Source organism: Lagopus muta, chromosome 31 (genome assembly GCF_023343835.1).
Source record: "Lagopus muta isolate bLagMut1 chromosome 31, bLagMut1 primary, whole genome shotgun sequence".
Classification (NCBI taxonomy): domain Eukaryota; kingdom Metazoa; phylum Chordata; class Aves; order Galliformes; family Phasianidae; genus Lagopus; species Lagopus muta.
In genome coordinates this window covers 187,501-198,877 of record NC_064463.1, presented here as the reverse complement: position 1 = coordinate 198,877, position 11,377 = coordinate 187,501, and the positions used below count along the sequence as shown (strand labels likewise).

The 11,377-nt window shown below is 51.7% G+C and overlaps 1 protein-coding gene across 1 annotated transcript in view; it reads left to right on the top strand.

Annotated features, from left to right (window-relative positions):
- The first annotated feature begins 423 nt into the window (after positions 1 to 423).
- The window catches only part of LOC125686088 (uncharacterized), a 10,989-nt gene continuing 35 nt past the window's right edge, over positions 424 to 11,377 (top strand). Inside the window, exons 1-7 of the mRNA XM_048929722.1 lie at positions 424 to 441; positions 1,196 to 1,338; positions 1,436 to 1,874; positions 7,733 to 7,814; positions 8,459 to 8,569; positions 8,673 to 11,075; positions 11,173 to 11,377. The exon at positions 11,173 to 11,377 is cut by the window's right edge and continues 35 nt beyond it. Of these exons, the coding sequence (XP_048785679.1) occupies positions 424 to 441; positions 1,196 to 1,338; positions 1,436 to 1,874; positions 7,733 to 7,814; positions 8,459 to 8,569; positions 8,673 to 8,962 (1,083 nt within the window). The 3' untranslated portion in view covers positions 8,963 to 11,075; positions 11,173 to 11,377. The remainder of the gene's footprint in view (positions 442 to 1,195; positions 1,339 to 1,435; positions 1,875 to 7,732; positions 7,815 to 8,458; positions 8,570 to 8,672; positions 11,076 to 11,172) is intronic.

Below are 11,377 nucleotides of genomic sequence, written 5' to 3'. Positions count from 1 at the left end.
GCCAACCGGGGGATCTTTTGGTTGACTGGAAGCACGCCTAAAGAGAACTGCTACCCAGGAAAGAGCTGCAGAAAACCTGTTAGGAAATGGTACGGCCATCCAACAGGAGGTGTAGAGAAATACCTGGATCACTGAAGAACACTGAATGCAGCCCCAGCACACAAACACAGTGAGCCTCAGCGCAGATGGCAGCTGCCAGCAGAGCAGCGTGCTGGAGAACCACCTCTACAGACAGCGAGGGGAACACCTGCTGGCAAAGGGATTCAATCCTCTGGGAGATGTCTGTACATCTCCGGTGTGGAAGTAGCCTTGGCCTGGATTAAATCAACTAAGCCCTCAGAAAGGGCTTGGGAAAAGTACTTTGTGAAGGCAACTTACGTAGCCCACAAATCCACCTACTGCTGATGTCACCTAAAAGCGATAATGGCTCACATTCCTCAGGTGAGGAAGAACAAAACTGGAAGGAGACGGGATGGCTTACTTAAAAAAACACAGAAATAAATCAACAAAACATCCAACCAAATGGAGACGATTTATTCACCTCCTGAGGAGAGAGTATCTGACAGCACTGTAGCCAAGCCAGGCTGTGACAGTCAGAGCACCACCTACCGATGCTGTGCTGGTAACTGAACCATGTAGGCAACTTCTTGAATAGTAGCGGTGCTGAACAGAACAATTAAGCATCATGGATTTATCCTTCTCTGTAATGGGTGACCTGTTTAGAATTCCCCACCGAGACGATTCCTTACTTTTCTTAGCAGCGCTGGGATGGCAACTGGAAATGCTGTGCTGTGCTGCTACTCGGGGAGAAACTGGGATAATGCCACTGTTGTTAACATGAGGACAGGAATCCTCACCATAGGCCATCAGCCCAGCACTAAGCGCACAAAACGTAACGCTGCAAGGGCCGCTAGAGGCAGATGTTGCCTGCTGGGTCCACGAAGGGAAACTGCGGGCTGACGGGGAGGGGAGCGGAAATTCCCGCCTTGGAGGCTTCACGTTCAGACACTCAAAAGGAGGCATCGGGGAGTTGAAAGCTTCCATCAATCCTTGCGTGCAGAGCTGCAGAGCGAGGTCATCTCGTGTCTCCCGTGGCCCAGGGGGAGAAGCGCAGTCCCAGCTGGGCTGTGTTACAGAGAGCCGACCGGGCAGCAGAGCGCGCTGAACTCCTCTGCTCACTTCCTCGCTGTCCCAGCTCCAACCCCTTCCTGTGCCCCTCGATATACAACCCGGGCTGCAACACGCCTGGGAGCCGCTGCTCCCCTCGCTGCGGCCCGTCTGGCCCAGCAAACCCGCTGTGCTGGTGATACGGGTCGGCTTCCTCAGCAACAGCGATTCGTACGTTCGTTTAAGAACCGATATATAAGTCGGCAAAGGGAATCCTGCCTTCGCCACAGAAAGCCTCCCGCTGCCACCCTCGGGCTCGCTGACCCAGACGGCAGCAGCACCCGCCCCGCACAGCGCGGCACGCACGCAGCCCAGCCCAGCCCGTCCTGCGGCCGCCCCCTGCCCCGCGCCGTCACGGCGGCGGCTCCGCCCAGCGGCCCGGCCCAGGCAGTCGTTGCAGCCCGACTGAGCCCGGAACTCCTCTTCCCTCACGGCCACGGACGGCTGCGTTCCGGCGGGACGGGAGTCGGCCTTCGCTGGGCTCCGCTGCTCTGTGTCCCCCACGCCTCGCTCTCTTCTCCTTTCCTTTCCTCTCCTCTCCGGCGCTGTTGGTCTCTCCGAGCGGCGACGTTGGCGCTGTGTCACCTCCCGGGCTGCTGCTCCCGGCACATCCCGGGACGGCGCTCAGCCCTGCGGGCAGCTCTGGGCACAGACGGAGCCGTCGGAGCCGCCGGCAGGAGAACGGCCGACTCTTCCCAGCAGAGCAGGTGAGGCCGAGCGGGCGGAGCGCGTCACCCTTTCCTGCCTCGCCCCGTGGCAGCGTGGGCGCGGCGTTTCCATTTGCCGTCCCGCGCGGTGCTGTGGAGGAAGAGCAGAGGATCGTCTCGGCGCAGTGCGCCATTCGCGCTGTACAGAACATCAGCAGAGGTGGTTCTCCAGCACGCTGCTCTGCTGGCAGCTGCCATCTGGATTCTCGTGGGAGACTTTGATTTCCCTGATCTGTGTTGGATACGTGGATACAGCACATAGAAGCAGTCCGGGAGGTTTCTAGGCTGTGTGGAAGATAGCTGCCTTATGCAGCTGGTAGGAGATCCTACCAGGCTGGTGCCCAGCTAGACCTGGTCTTCGCTAACAGCGAAGGACTGGTGGGAGAAGTGAAAGCTGGGGACCGTCTTGGGCAGATTGACTGTGGAATTGTAGAATTCTCCTTTCTTGGAGACGTCAACAGAGTGACCACTTTCTTGAACTTCCAGAGGGCGGACTTTGATCTGTTCAGGGCACTTGTAGCATGAATCCCTTGGGAGTCGCTTCTCCAGGGTAAAAGGGTCCGGGAAGCCTGGATGCTCCTCAATCCATGGAGATCTTAAAGGCACAAGAACAGGCTGTGCTGAGTGCTGTAAGGCGAGCCGTAGAGGAAGACAAGCGGTGTGGATGAGCTGGGAATTACTGGTGAGGCTCAGGGAGAGAAAGAGAGTCTGTGTCCTCTGGAAGAAGGGACAGGCTACTTGGGGGGATTACCAAGGAGTAGCTAAGGTATCCAGGGAGAAAGTAAGGAAGGCAAAAGCCCAACTTGAACTTGAACAGTTGGCCACTGCAGTAAAAGACAATAAAAAATCCTTTTATAAATATAACAACGGCAATAGAGGAACCAAGGATATTTCTCATTCTATACTTGATGCAGCAGAGAATGTGGCCACTGAGGACAAGGAGAGGGCTGAGGTTCTCAATGCCTTCTTTACATCTGCCTTTAATAGCCAGACGAGTTGTCCACTGGGCTTTTTATGCCCTGAAGTCTGGGACCCTACTCAGAATATACTCCCAACAATTCAGGTGGAGACAGAGAGACCCCAGAGAGCTCCTCCTCCATCTGGACTGTCACAAGTCCATGGGACCGGATGGGCAGCACCCTTGGGTGCTGAGGGAGGTGGCGGGGGTGATTGCTAAGCCCCTCTCAGCCATCTATCAATGCTCCTGGTTAACTGGAGAGGTCCTGGAGGATTGGAGGCTTGCTGATGTGACTCCCATCTTCGAGAAGGGCCGTAAGGAGGATCTGGGGAACTACAGGCCTGTCAGCCTGGCCTCAATACTGGAGAAAGTTATGGAGCAAATCATCTCGGGTGAGATTGCACGGCACGTGCATGGTGTCCAGGGGACCAGGCCCAGCCAGCATGGGTTTGTGAAAGGCAGGTCGTGCTTGACCAACCTCATCTCCTTCTATGACTGGGTGAGCAGTCTGGTAGATGAGGGAAGGGCTGTTGATGTAGTCGACCTAGACTTCAGCAAAGCCTTTGACACGGTCTCTCACAGGCTTCTTGTGGGGAAACTGGCTGCCCGTCTACACTTCTTTGGGTAAGGAGCTGGCTGGAGGGTTGTGCTCAGAGGATAGTGGTTGATGGAGGGAGGCCCTTCAGAGGGATCTGGACAAGCTGGATCGCTGGGCTTGAAGTGAATGGGATGAGGTTCAACAAGGCCAAGTGCCGGGTCCTGCACTTTGGCCACAACAACCCCATGCAGCATTATAGGCTTGGGGACGAGTGGCTGGATGATTGGAAGAGGAAAGGGACCTGGGGGTGTTGGTTGATGCTCGGCTGAACGTGAGCAGACAGTGTGCCCAGGTGGCCAAGAGGGCCAGCCTGCATGAGAAACAGTGTGGCCAGCAGGAGCAGGGAGGTGATCATCCCCTCTACTCAGCACTGGTGAGGCTGCACCTCGAGTACTGTGTTCAGTTTTGGGCCCCTCACTACAAGAAAGACATTGAGGCCCTGGAGCGTGTCCAGAGAAGGGCAACGAAACTGGTGAGGGGTCTGGAGCACGAGTCTTATGAGGAGCAGCTGATGGAGCTGAGATTGTTCAGTCTGGAGAAGAGGAGGCTCAGGGGAGACCTCACTGCACTGTACAACTTCCTGAAGGGAGGCTGTGGTGAAGAGGTTTGGCCTCTTCTCCCAGACAATGAAGAGGACCCAGGGAAATGGCTGCAAGTTGTACCAGAGGAGGCTTAGGTCGGATATGAGGAAAAACTTTTTCTCTCAGAGAGTGTTCAGGCACTGGGATGGCTGCCCAGAGAGGTCGTGGAGTCGCCGTCCCTGGCAGTGTTCAAGAGGTGCCTGGGTGAGGAGCTGTGAGATCTGGTTTAGTGCTGGTGGTAGCAGTGGTGATAGAAGATGGTAGGACCAGATGATCTTATAGGTCGTTTCCAACCTTGTGATTCTATGATCTGCGCTGAGGCTCACTGTGTTTGTGTGCTGGGGCTGCATTCAGTGTTCTTCAGTGATCCAGGTATTTCTCTGCACCTCCTGTTGGATGGCCGTACCATTTCCTAACAGTTTTCTGCAGCTCTTTCCTGGGTAGCAGTCCTCTTTAGGCGTGCTTCCAGTCAACCAAAAGATCCCCCGGTTGGCACAGGCTGTCCTTGTTGTACTTCCTCATCTTGCTTCTCCACTCAGACCTCCAATAAAACTCCCTTTCCCATTTCTCGTCTATCACTGCTCAGTTTCTTTAGCTGCAGCTAAATCGGACATCAGAACTTCCCCCCTGTGCAGCTGCAGCAATGCAGTATTGCTGTATGTCGCTTATTTTTGATTTGTGGAGAACCATGGAATCATAGAATCCTAAGAGTTGGAAGGGGGCTCTGAGGCCATCCAGTCCAACTCCCTGCAGTGCACAGGAACAGCACAGCTCCATCAGGCTGCCCAGGGCCTGATCCAGTTTCTCTTAGAAAGTTTCCAGAGATGGGGCATCAACCATAATGCTAAGTAACCTCTTCCTGTGCCTTGCCACCCTGACTATCAAAGTTTTTTTGCTTATTCCTAACCTGAACCTCCCTTCTCTGAGCTTGAAGCCATTTCCGCTTGTTCTATCACCACAGACCCTGCTGGAGAGCCTGTCCCTTCTTTCCTGTAGCTCCCCTTGAGGTATTGAAAGGCCACTCTCAGGTCACCTTGCGGCCTTCTCTTCTCCAGGCCACACAGCCCCAGCTCTCTCAGCCTGTCCTCCAAGGAGAGGTGTTCCACTCTGTGAATCATTTTTGTGGCCCTTCTGTGGACACACTCCAACAGTTCCATCTCCCTCCTGTACAGAGGGTTCCACATCTGGGCGCAGTACTCCAGGTGTGTCCTCATCACTGCAGAGTGGAGGTGCAGGATCACTTCCCTCACCCTGCTGGCCACGCTTCTTTTGATGCAGCCCAGGACACAGTTGGCTTTTTGGGCTCCACCAGTACCCCCAGGTCCTTTTTGGAAGGGCTGCTCTCAATCCTTGAATCCCCCTGCTTGTATAGGTAATGGGGGCTGCCTTGACATAGGTGCAGAGCCTTGCACTAGAGTGAACCTCGTGAGGTTCACCTGGGCCCACTGCTCAAGTCTGCCTTGATGCCTCTCTTCTCTTGCCCATTGATGCAGTGGCACCACTGTCGAAGGCTGCTATTTTGGCCAAACAGGATTTGCCCTTAGTGAAGCCGTGCTGGTTCTCCCCTACCGCCTCCCTGCTTTCCTTGTGCCTTAGCACTGCTTCCAGGAGGATCTGCTTCATGATCTTCCCCGGCACAGAGGTGAGACTGATGGGTCCATCGTTCCCAGGGTAATCTCTGTTACCCTTTTTAGAAATAGGTGTGACGTTTCCTTTTTTCCAGTCACCAGGGACTTACAGCTGATTGCTGCAACTTTTGTAATTTCATAGAAACACATCAGCCAGTTCCCTCAGGACTCTGCGGTGCATCTCATCAGGACCCATAGACTTCTGCATGTTCAGGCTCCTCAGGTGGTCACGAACCTGATCTTTGCTTACAGTGGGAGGGACGTTGCTTCCCGGATCCCCTCCTACCCAACCAAATGTCCGAGGGCTGTGCAGTGGGCAGTTACCAGAGAAGTCTGAGGAAAAAAGTTGTTGAGTACCTCAGCCGCCTTCTTGTCTGTTGTTACCAGCCTGCCTGTGTTTCTCACTAGGTTGGTATGTCCTCCTGGACTTCCCTTTTCTGGCTGAGGCACCTGTGGAAGCCTTTCTTGTTCTTGTTGGCATCCCCGGCCACGTTCAGTTCAAACCGGGCCTCGGCTTTCCTGACCCCATCCCTATACAGGATGGCAGCTTCCTTATACTCTTCCCACAGTACGTGTCAGTGTTTCCACTGCCTGTGCATGCTCAGGTTCCCAGAAGGGAGTAGAGCTGGCCCTGACATTTGTGCTTTATTATTTATGGAAAGGACTTTGCCAGATATCATTAAAGACCGATTGGGATGAATGTAAGCATTTGTGCTGTCAGAACTTATTCACGGATCTCCATTTTCCTGGGACAGGTGGGGCCGATGCCTTCTGGGCTCTTTGTTCTGAGTTCAGGCCTTGCCGTTTCTCTGGAGGTACATGGGGGAACTGGGAAGCTGTTTTCTTTTCCATGCTGACCCTGACAGTACAGGAGCTGAAATACTTTCCTTCCCTGTTACCTCATTTCTGGATTGCTACAATTAAACTGGAGATAATATCAGGAAGCTGTTGATGAACAGTGTCTTTGTGAACACCCAGATGTAAGGCTTTTTTTTTTTTTTTTTTTTTTCCTTGAAATTGATTTCTCCTCCTTGGGAGATTTGTTTGCGACTCTTTAGCTTTATTCTCCTCTGCTTTAGTTCCTGTTCTCCGCTGCTGTTTACTTCTGTTCTCCTTTGCTTCATATGCAACTTCCAAACCTGGGACTTTGCAGATAACACCTCTCCACTCTCATCCTTGTATGGCCCCCAATGGCTTTGCCCCTTTGTCACAGATAATCCTCCCTGTAATATACACTCCTAAGGCAGAAGCAGGTCTGTATTTATTGATGTAATTCTGATATGCTGTAGTGATTTAGCAGTGATGAAACAAGACTGGTATCAACGGTTTACGGGCTGGTTTGGCCCGGTTCTGTGACCAGCGGGGTGGAGGGATCCGTGGATCCGCGCTTCTGGAAAAGGGAAACAGGGGACCCCAAAATAATTGAAAATAGCGGCAACAATCTAGGATGGAATAAACTAGTTTACTAAATATAGTATCAGCAAAATATAATGAGAGAGAGAGAGTGTGTCTGAAAGGTGGATAGGCCTCACCACAGCACTGAGGTGAAAAGTGCAGTCCAGTTGAGCAGATGGAGAAAAGCAGATGGTGAAGCGCAGACACAGACGTGCAGGCGAGGAAGAGCAGGTGAAGAAGAAGGATCAGGTGACCTTGCACAGAGTTATATCTGCTCGCTGACCACAAAGCCTCCTGGGGAAATGTAGTTCTTCTCCATCAGACAAACATACAAACATTCGGAACTTGAGCATTGGAAGTCAAACCGTCAGTGCATTACATGATTTTATGGTATGGAATACTGATAACCAAAGATCATAAAACCATGACAACTGGCGATGGCTGAATACACTTGGTTATTTCCCACATAGATGATAGGGTTACAAACACACAACTACAGGAGAACTTCCTGTTCTGTCACAAGGGTCAGAGTCATCCCCCTTTGTATCACAAATCCTCAAATCACAGAGGTAAGGAGCCTTGGCACAGATGGGTTCACTCCTAGTCCTAGGCTTGGTCAAGAGCTCCGGAGGGCTGGGATGGGACAGGGACTGCTGCGTTCCCTCACAGCTCCCCTGCCATTTCTCTTGTCCCTGCAGGCTCCAGTTCAACTTCTGCCTTCCAGCCGTGATCATCTCAGCTGCAGGAGAGCAGCAGATGGCCACAGCACATGCATCTCAGGTAGGGGCTGGGGGAAGCAGGCAGGAGAGGCCGAGGGGCAAAGGGATGTGAATGCAGGGGAGAGGGAGGTGGCCTCAGCCAGCGTGTGTGTGCTGGGGCCAGAGAAGCGGCTGGGATGGGAGTTTGTGCCTTGTGCAAGCTGCAGTTACATATTGATAATTACAACAGCAACAAAAGAAATACTGAGAAGCATGAATTTCAGGTGGGATTTGTATGCACAGCAGACTCATAAATGCCCCAGAGTCAGTGCTGGCAAGCAGGCATCAGCCAGGAGGGAGAAAACCAGCCCTTGTGTTGGTGCACAGCATGGTGCCACCAGCTCCAGCTAACAGATGACTGCCTGGGTGCTTCTTTACAATGTAGCATTTTGCATTCAGTTGCCATAAACATTTTGATGCCTTGGTCATTGATATATTGGCAGAAAATAAACAAACTGTTCTCAATTTCATTTTAAAGGAAATATCCCTTCATAATTTTCAGAGTTGTAAAAGCATTTCTTTTTTTGGAAAGGAAACTTTGGGCCCAGTGTCATTCAGGCCCAAAGTGAGATTTCTCCCTGGGGAGGGGACACAGAGTGGAGCTGTTGAACAGGCACTGTGCCAGAATGATGGAATTGCTCTCATCTCCCCTGTTTCTCTTTGAAGCTCCACTTCCAACTCCCAAACCCATGGTGATCTCCCTGCTTGAAGGAGGGGAAGAGCCCTGGATCCCAGATGTGCGTAGCCCTGAGGCCGTGCCAGGAGACCTCAGCCCAGGTGAGGTGGTGGAGGGAAGGAGGAGGTTGGGTCTGGAAGAGCCATGTCTGTCTGTGTTTTATTTTGGGCACTGTGTGCTATTTCTGGATTTCCTGTCATCCAGCAGGAACTGGGATTGCAGATACGCTGGAGGACCTGGAGGAAAGTGGTGTGGCCGAAAGGCGGTGGGGTGGTGTCTGTGTGGAAGAAATGAGAAGGGATGTCCAAGGAGGCCTGGAGCAAGGTCAGGGTGAGCACATCATGGAGCCACTGGGAAAGGGTCTGGGAAAGACAGGGAGGAGCCCGTTGGACTTCAACGTAGGTCAAAAGGAGATTGAAGAACCCAGGAGCAAGGATGTGTGCCAGCAGAAAAAGCAGAATCCATGCACTGAGTGTGGGAAAACATTAAAATAGATTCCAGCATCGTTAATCACCAGTGCATACGCTCAGCAATGAATCCATACAAGTGCTCTGATGGGAAGAGCTTCAAAAGCAGTTCTGAATTGAAGAGCCACGAGCGATTCCACACGGGGGAGAGACCCTACAAGTGCTTTGAATGTGGGAAGTCCATAAAAAGCCGTTTCCACTTCATCTATCACCAGTGCATCAACACAGGGGAGAGACCCTTTACGTGTCCTGAGTGTGCAAAAAGCTTCAAAAGCAGTTCTGAATTGAAGCTGCACCACTGCATCCACACAGGGGAGAGACCTTTTAAGTGTCATGAGTGTGAAAAGAGCTTTAAACACAGATCTAGTCTCAACACTCAGAAGCAGAGTGCTGAGTGGTTCATACACAAGGCCAAGGTGTCTTCTCTGTGCTGCAGAATTTATTCTTTGGACCAGGAATGCAGGGTCGCCTCGCCTCCAAGTGTGCTGACAGCATTTACCACATGAATGGTTACCTACTCTTCACTTGTTCATTTCTGTTCAGTGCAGAGGGAGGCGTCTGCCCTCAACATGCAAGGTGCCACCAACCCCTGCACAATCCCTGCATAATTTGAGTCTCTCAGGCCAGAAACGCATGAGGGTCAGGAAAACAGTTAGAACTCATGCCCCAAGAAGCATGTTGAGAATGCAGGGTGTTACAAGCATAGGGACAGAGCCAGACAGAGTGCTGCATCAATACCAGTACCAGCAAAAAAGGGTGGAGAGTCTTAGTTTGGGGGCTACTTGCTGGGGAGCACTGAGGCTCCCATTTGCTGCCTGACTGAGGGTGCAGTGTCTTGATCAAGGCTTTGGTTATTCTGATCTTGGGCAGGCCTTTGAGAAACTGGGTATGTGGGCTACTGATGGACTGATGGGATGTTGACACTGTTGGAGATAGCAGGGAAAAACCTCATACAGGCACTCCTCAGAGACGGTCATGTTGCCAATACCCCATCCAAAATCTTCTTGCACACTCTAGGGGTAACTGCACCTGCTGCTTCCCTAAAGTGCCTGTAGACCAGTGCACATAGCATGGGAAATAAACAGGATGAGCTGGAGCTGTGTACAGACCTTACTTCCCTAAGTCTTCACGACTTGAACTGTTCATTAGGATGGTCTCAGTGTTGTAGACAAAGTTTTCCAGGAGCACTGTCCAAAAAAGGAGTTGTCATATTTAAGGGTATTTTTTATTACAGCAGACACAGAGACATCAGTGAGTGTGGCTCAACCCCTGTGACACAGATGGCAGCTCCGTCAGGGAGAGGGAGGCACAGCCAGCATGGGGATAGCATTGTGGGGATGCAAGAGGGAAATGTAGTCAATGAGAGCTGATAAATGGATATGACTGCACCAGACAAAGATGGGAATTAATGTAGATGGAGGAGAAAGAAGCCTGTGGAAGAGGCAGATGCAGGGGGCCAGTTGCTTGTAGCCAAATGTGTGGTCAGTGTTTGTCTGGGTGGGTGTGTGGGAGGCATGGGAGGGAGCTGACACCCCTCCAGGACCCAGGATACCTGAGGATAAGATGCCTCAACTGATTCAGCTGAATTCTGTCCCCATGGAAGTGTAAAGGGCTGTCCAGCAGAGTCAGGTAGCTGCAGGGAGATGTGTGGGGGGAAGGAAGGAGCCCCCCAGCAGCACAGGGACCTTATGTTGCTAGGGATGCTGCATGGGGCTGAGGGTTCACAGCTGCATTGCATGCTCAGAGCATTGCATAGGGGACTTTTCAAGGATGACCCAACATGGGACTTTCTATCTTATGCTCAACTGGGTGTGCCTGGCTGCCATCTTGAATCTGCCCAGAATACCAAGTTAGAAGTCCATGCCTACATTCACTTTTTGGTCAAGGTGTCCTAATCCTGAAGTCCATTTTGCTCTGCTGTGCTGGAGCTGTATATGGTGGATGGGCATTTTTTAACAAAGTGTTGTTGGTGTTGTTTTATGCAGAGAAAATGCCCCAAGGAAATATCCTGAAGAATCACACCACTGAACCTTGATTTCTTTTGGGATTTACTGGTCACCCTGGGCTGCCAGCTGTGTGCTTCGCTATCTTCCTGCTTGTTTATGTCACAGTTGTCATTGGGAACAGCCTGATTGTGCTGGTTTGTCATGGTTTTATGTTTTTTGGTTTTCAGTATTCCATATCATAACTTCGTGTAGTGTGCACTGGGAGTTAAAGTGTTAATGCTCCAATTCCAGGTACCTATCCCTATACATTATGGAAGTCATGGGATCTGGCCCTTCTGGGTCTCTTACTGCCTGGCAGTGGGTGCTGGAGGTGCTTTCCTGGCTGTTCCAAGCTTTTCAGGTTTGACTCGGTCTCAGGAACTCTCTCTCTCCTATTTTATTTGATTTATTAGTCTCAATTTCAATTAGATTGTATTATATTGTGTTATCTTGCATT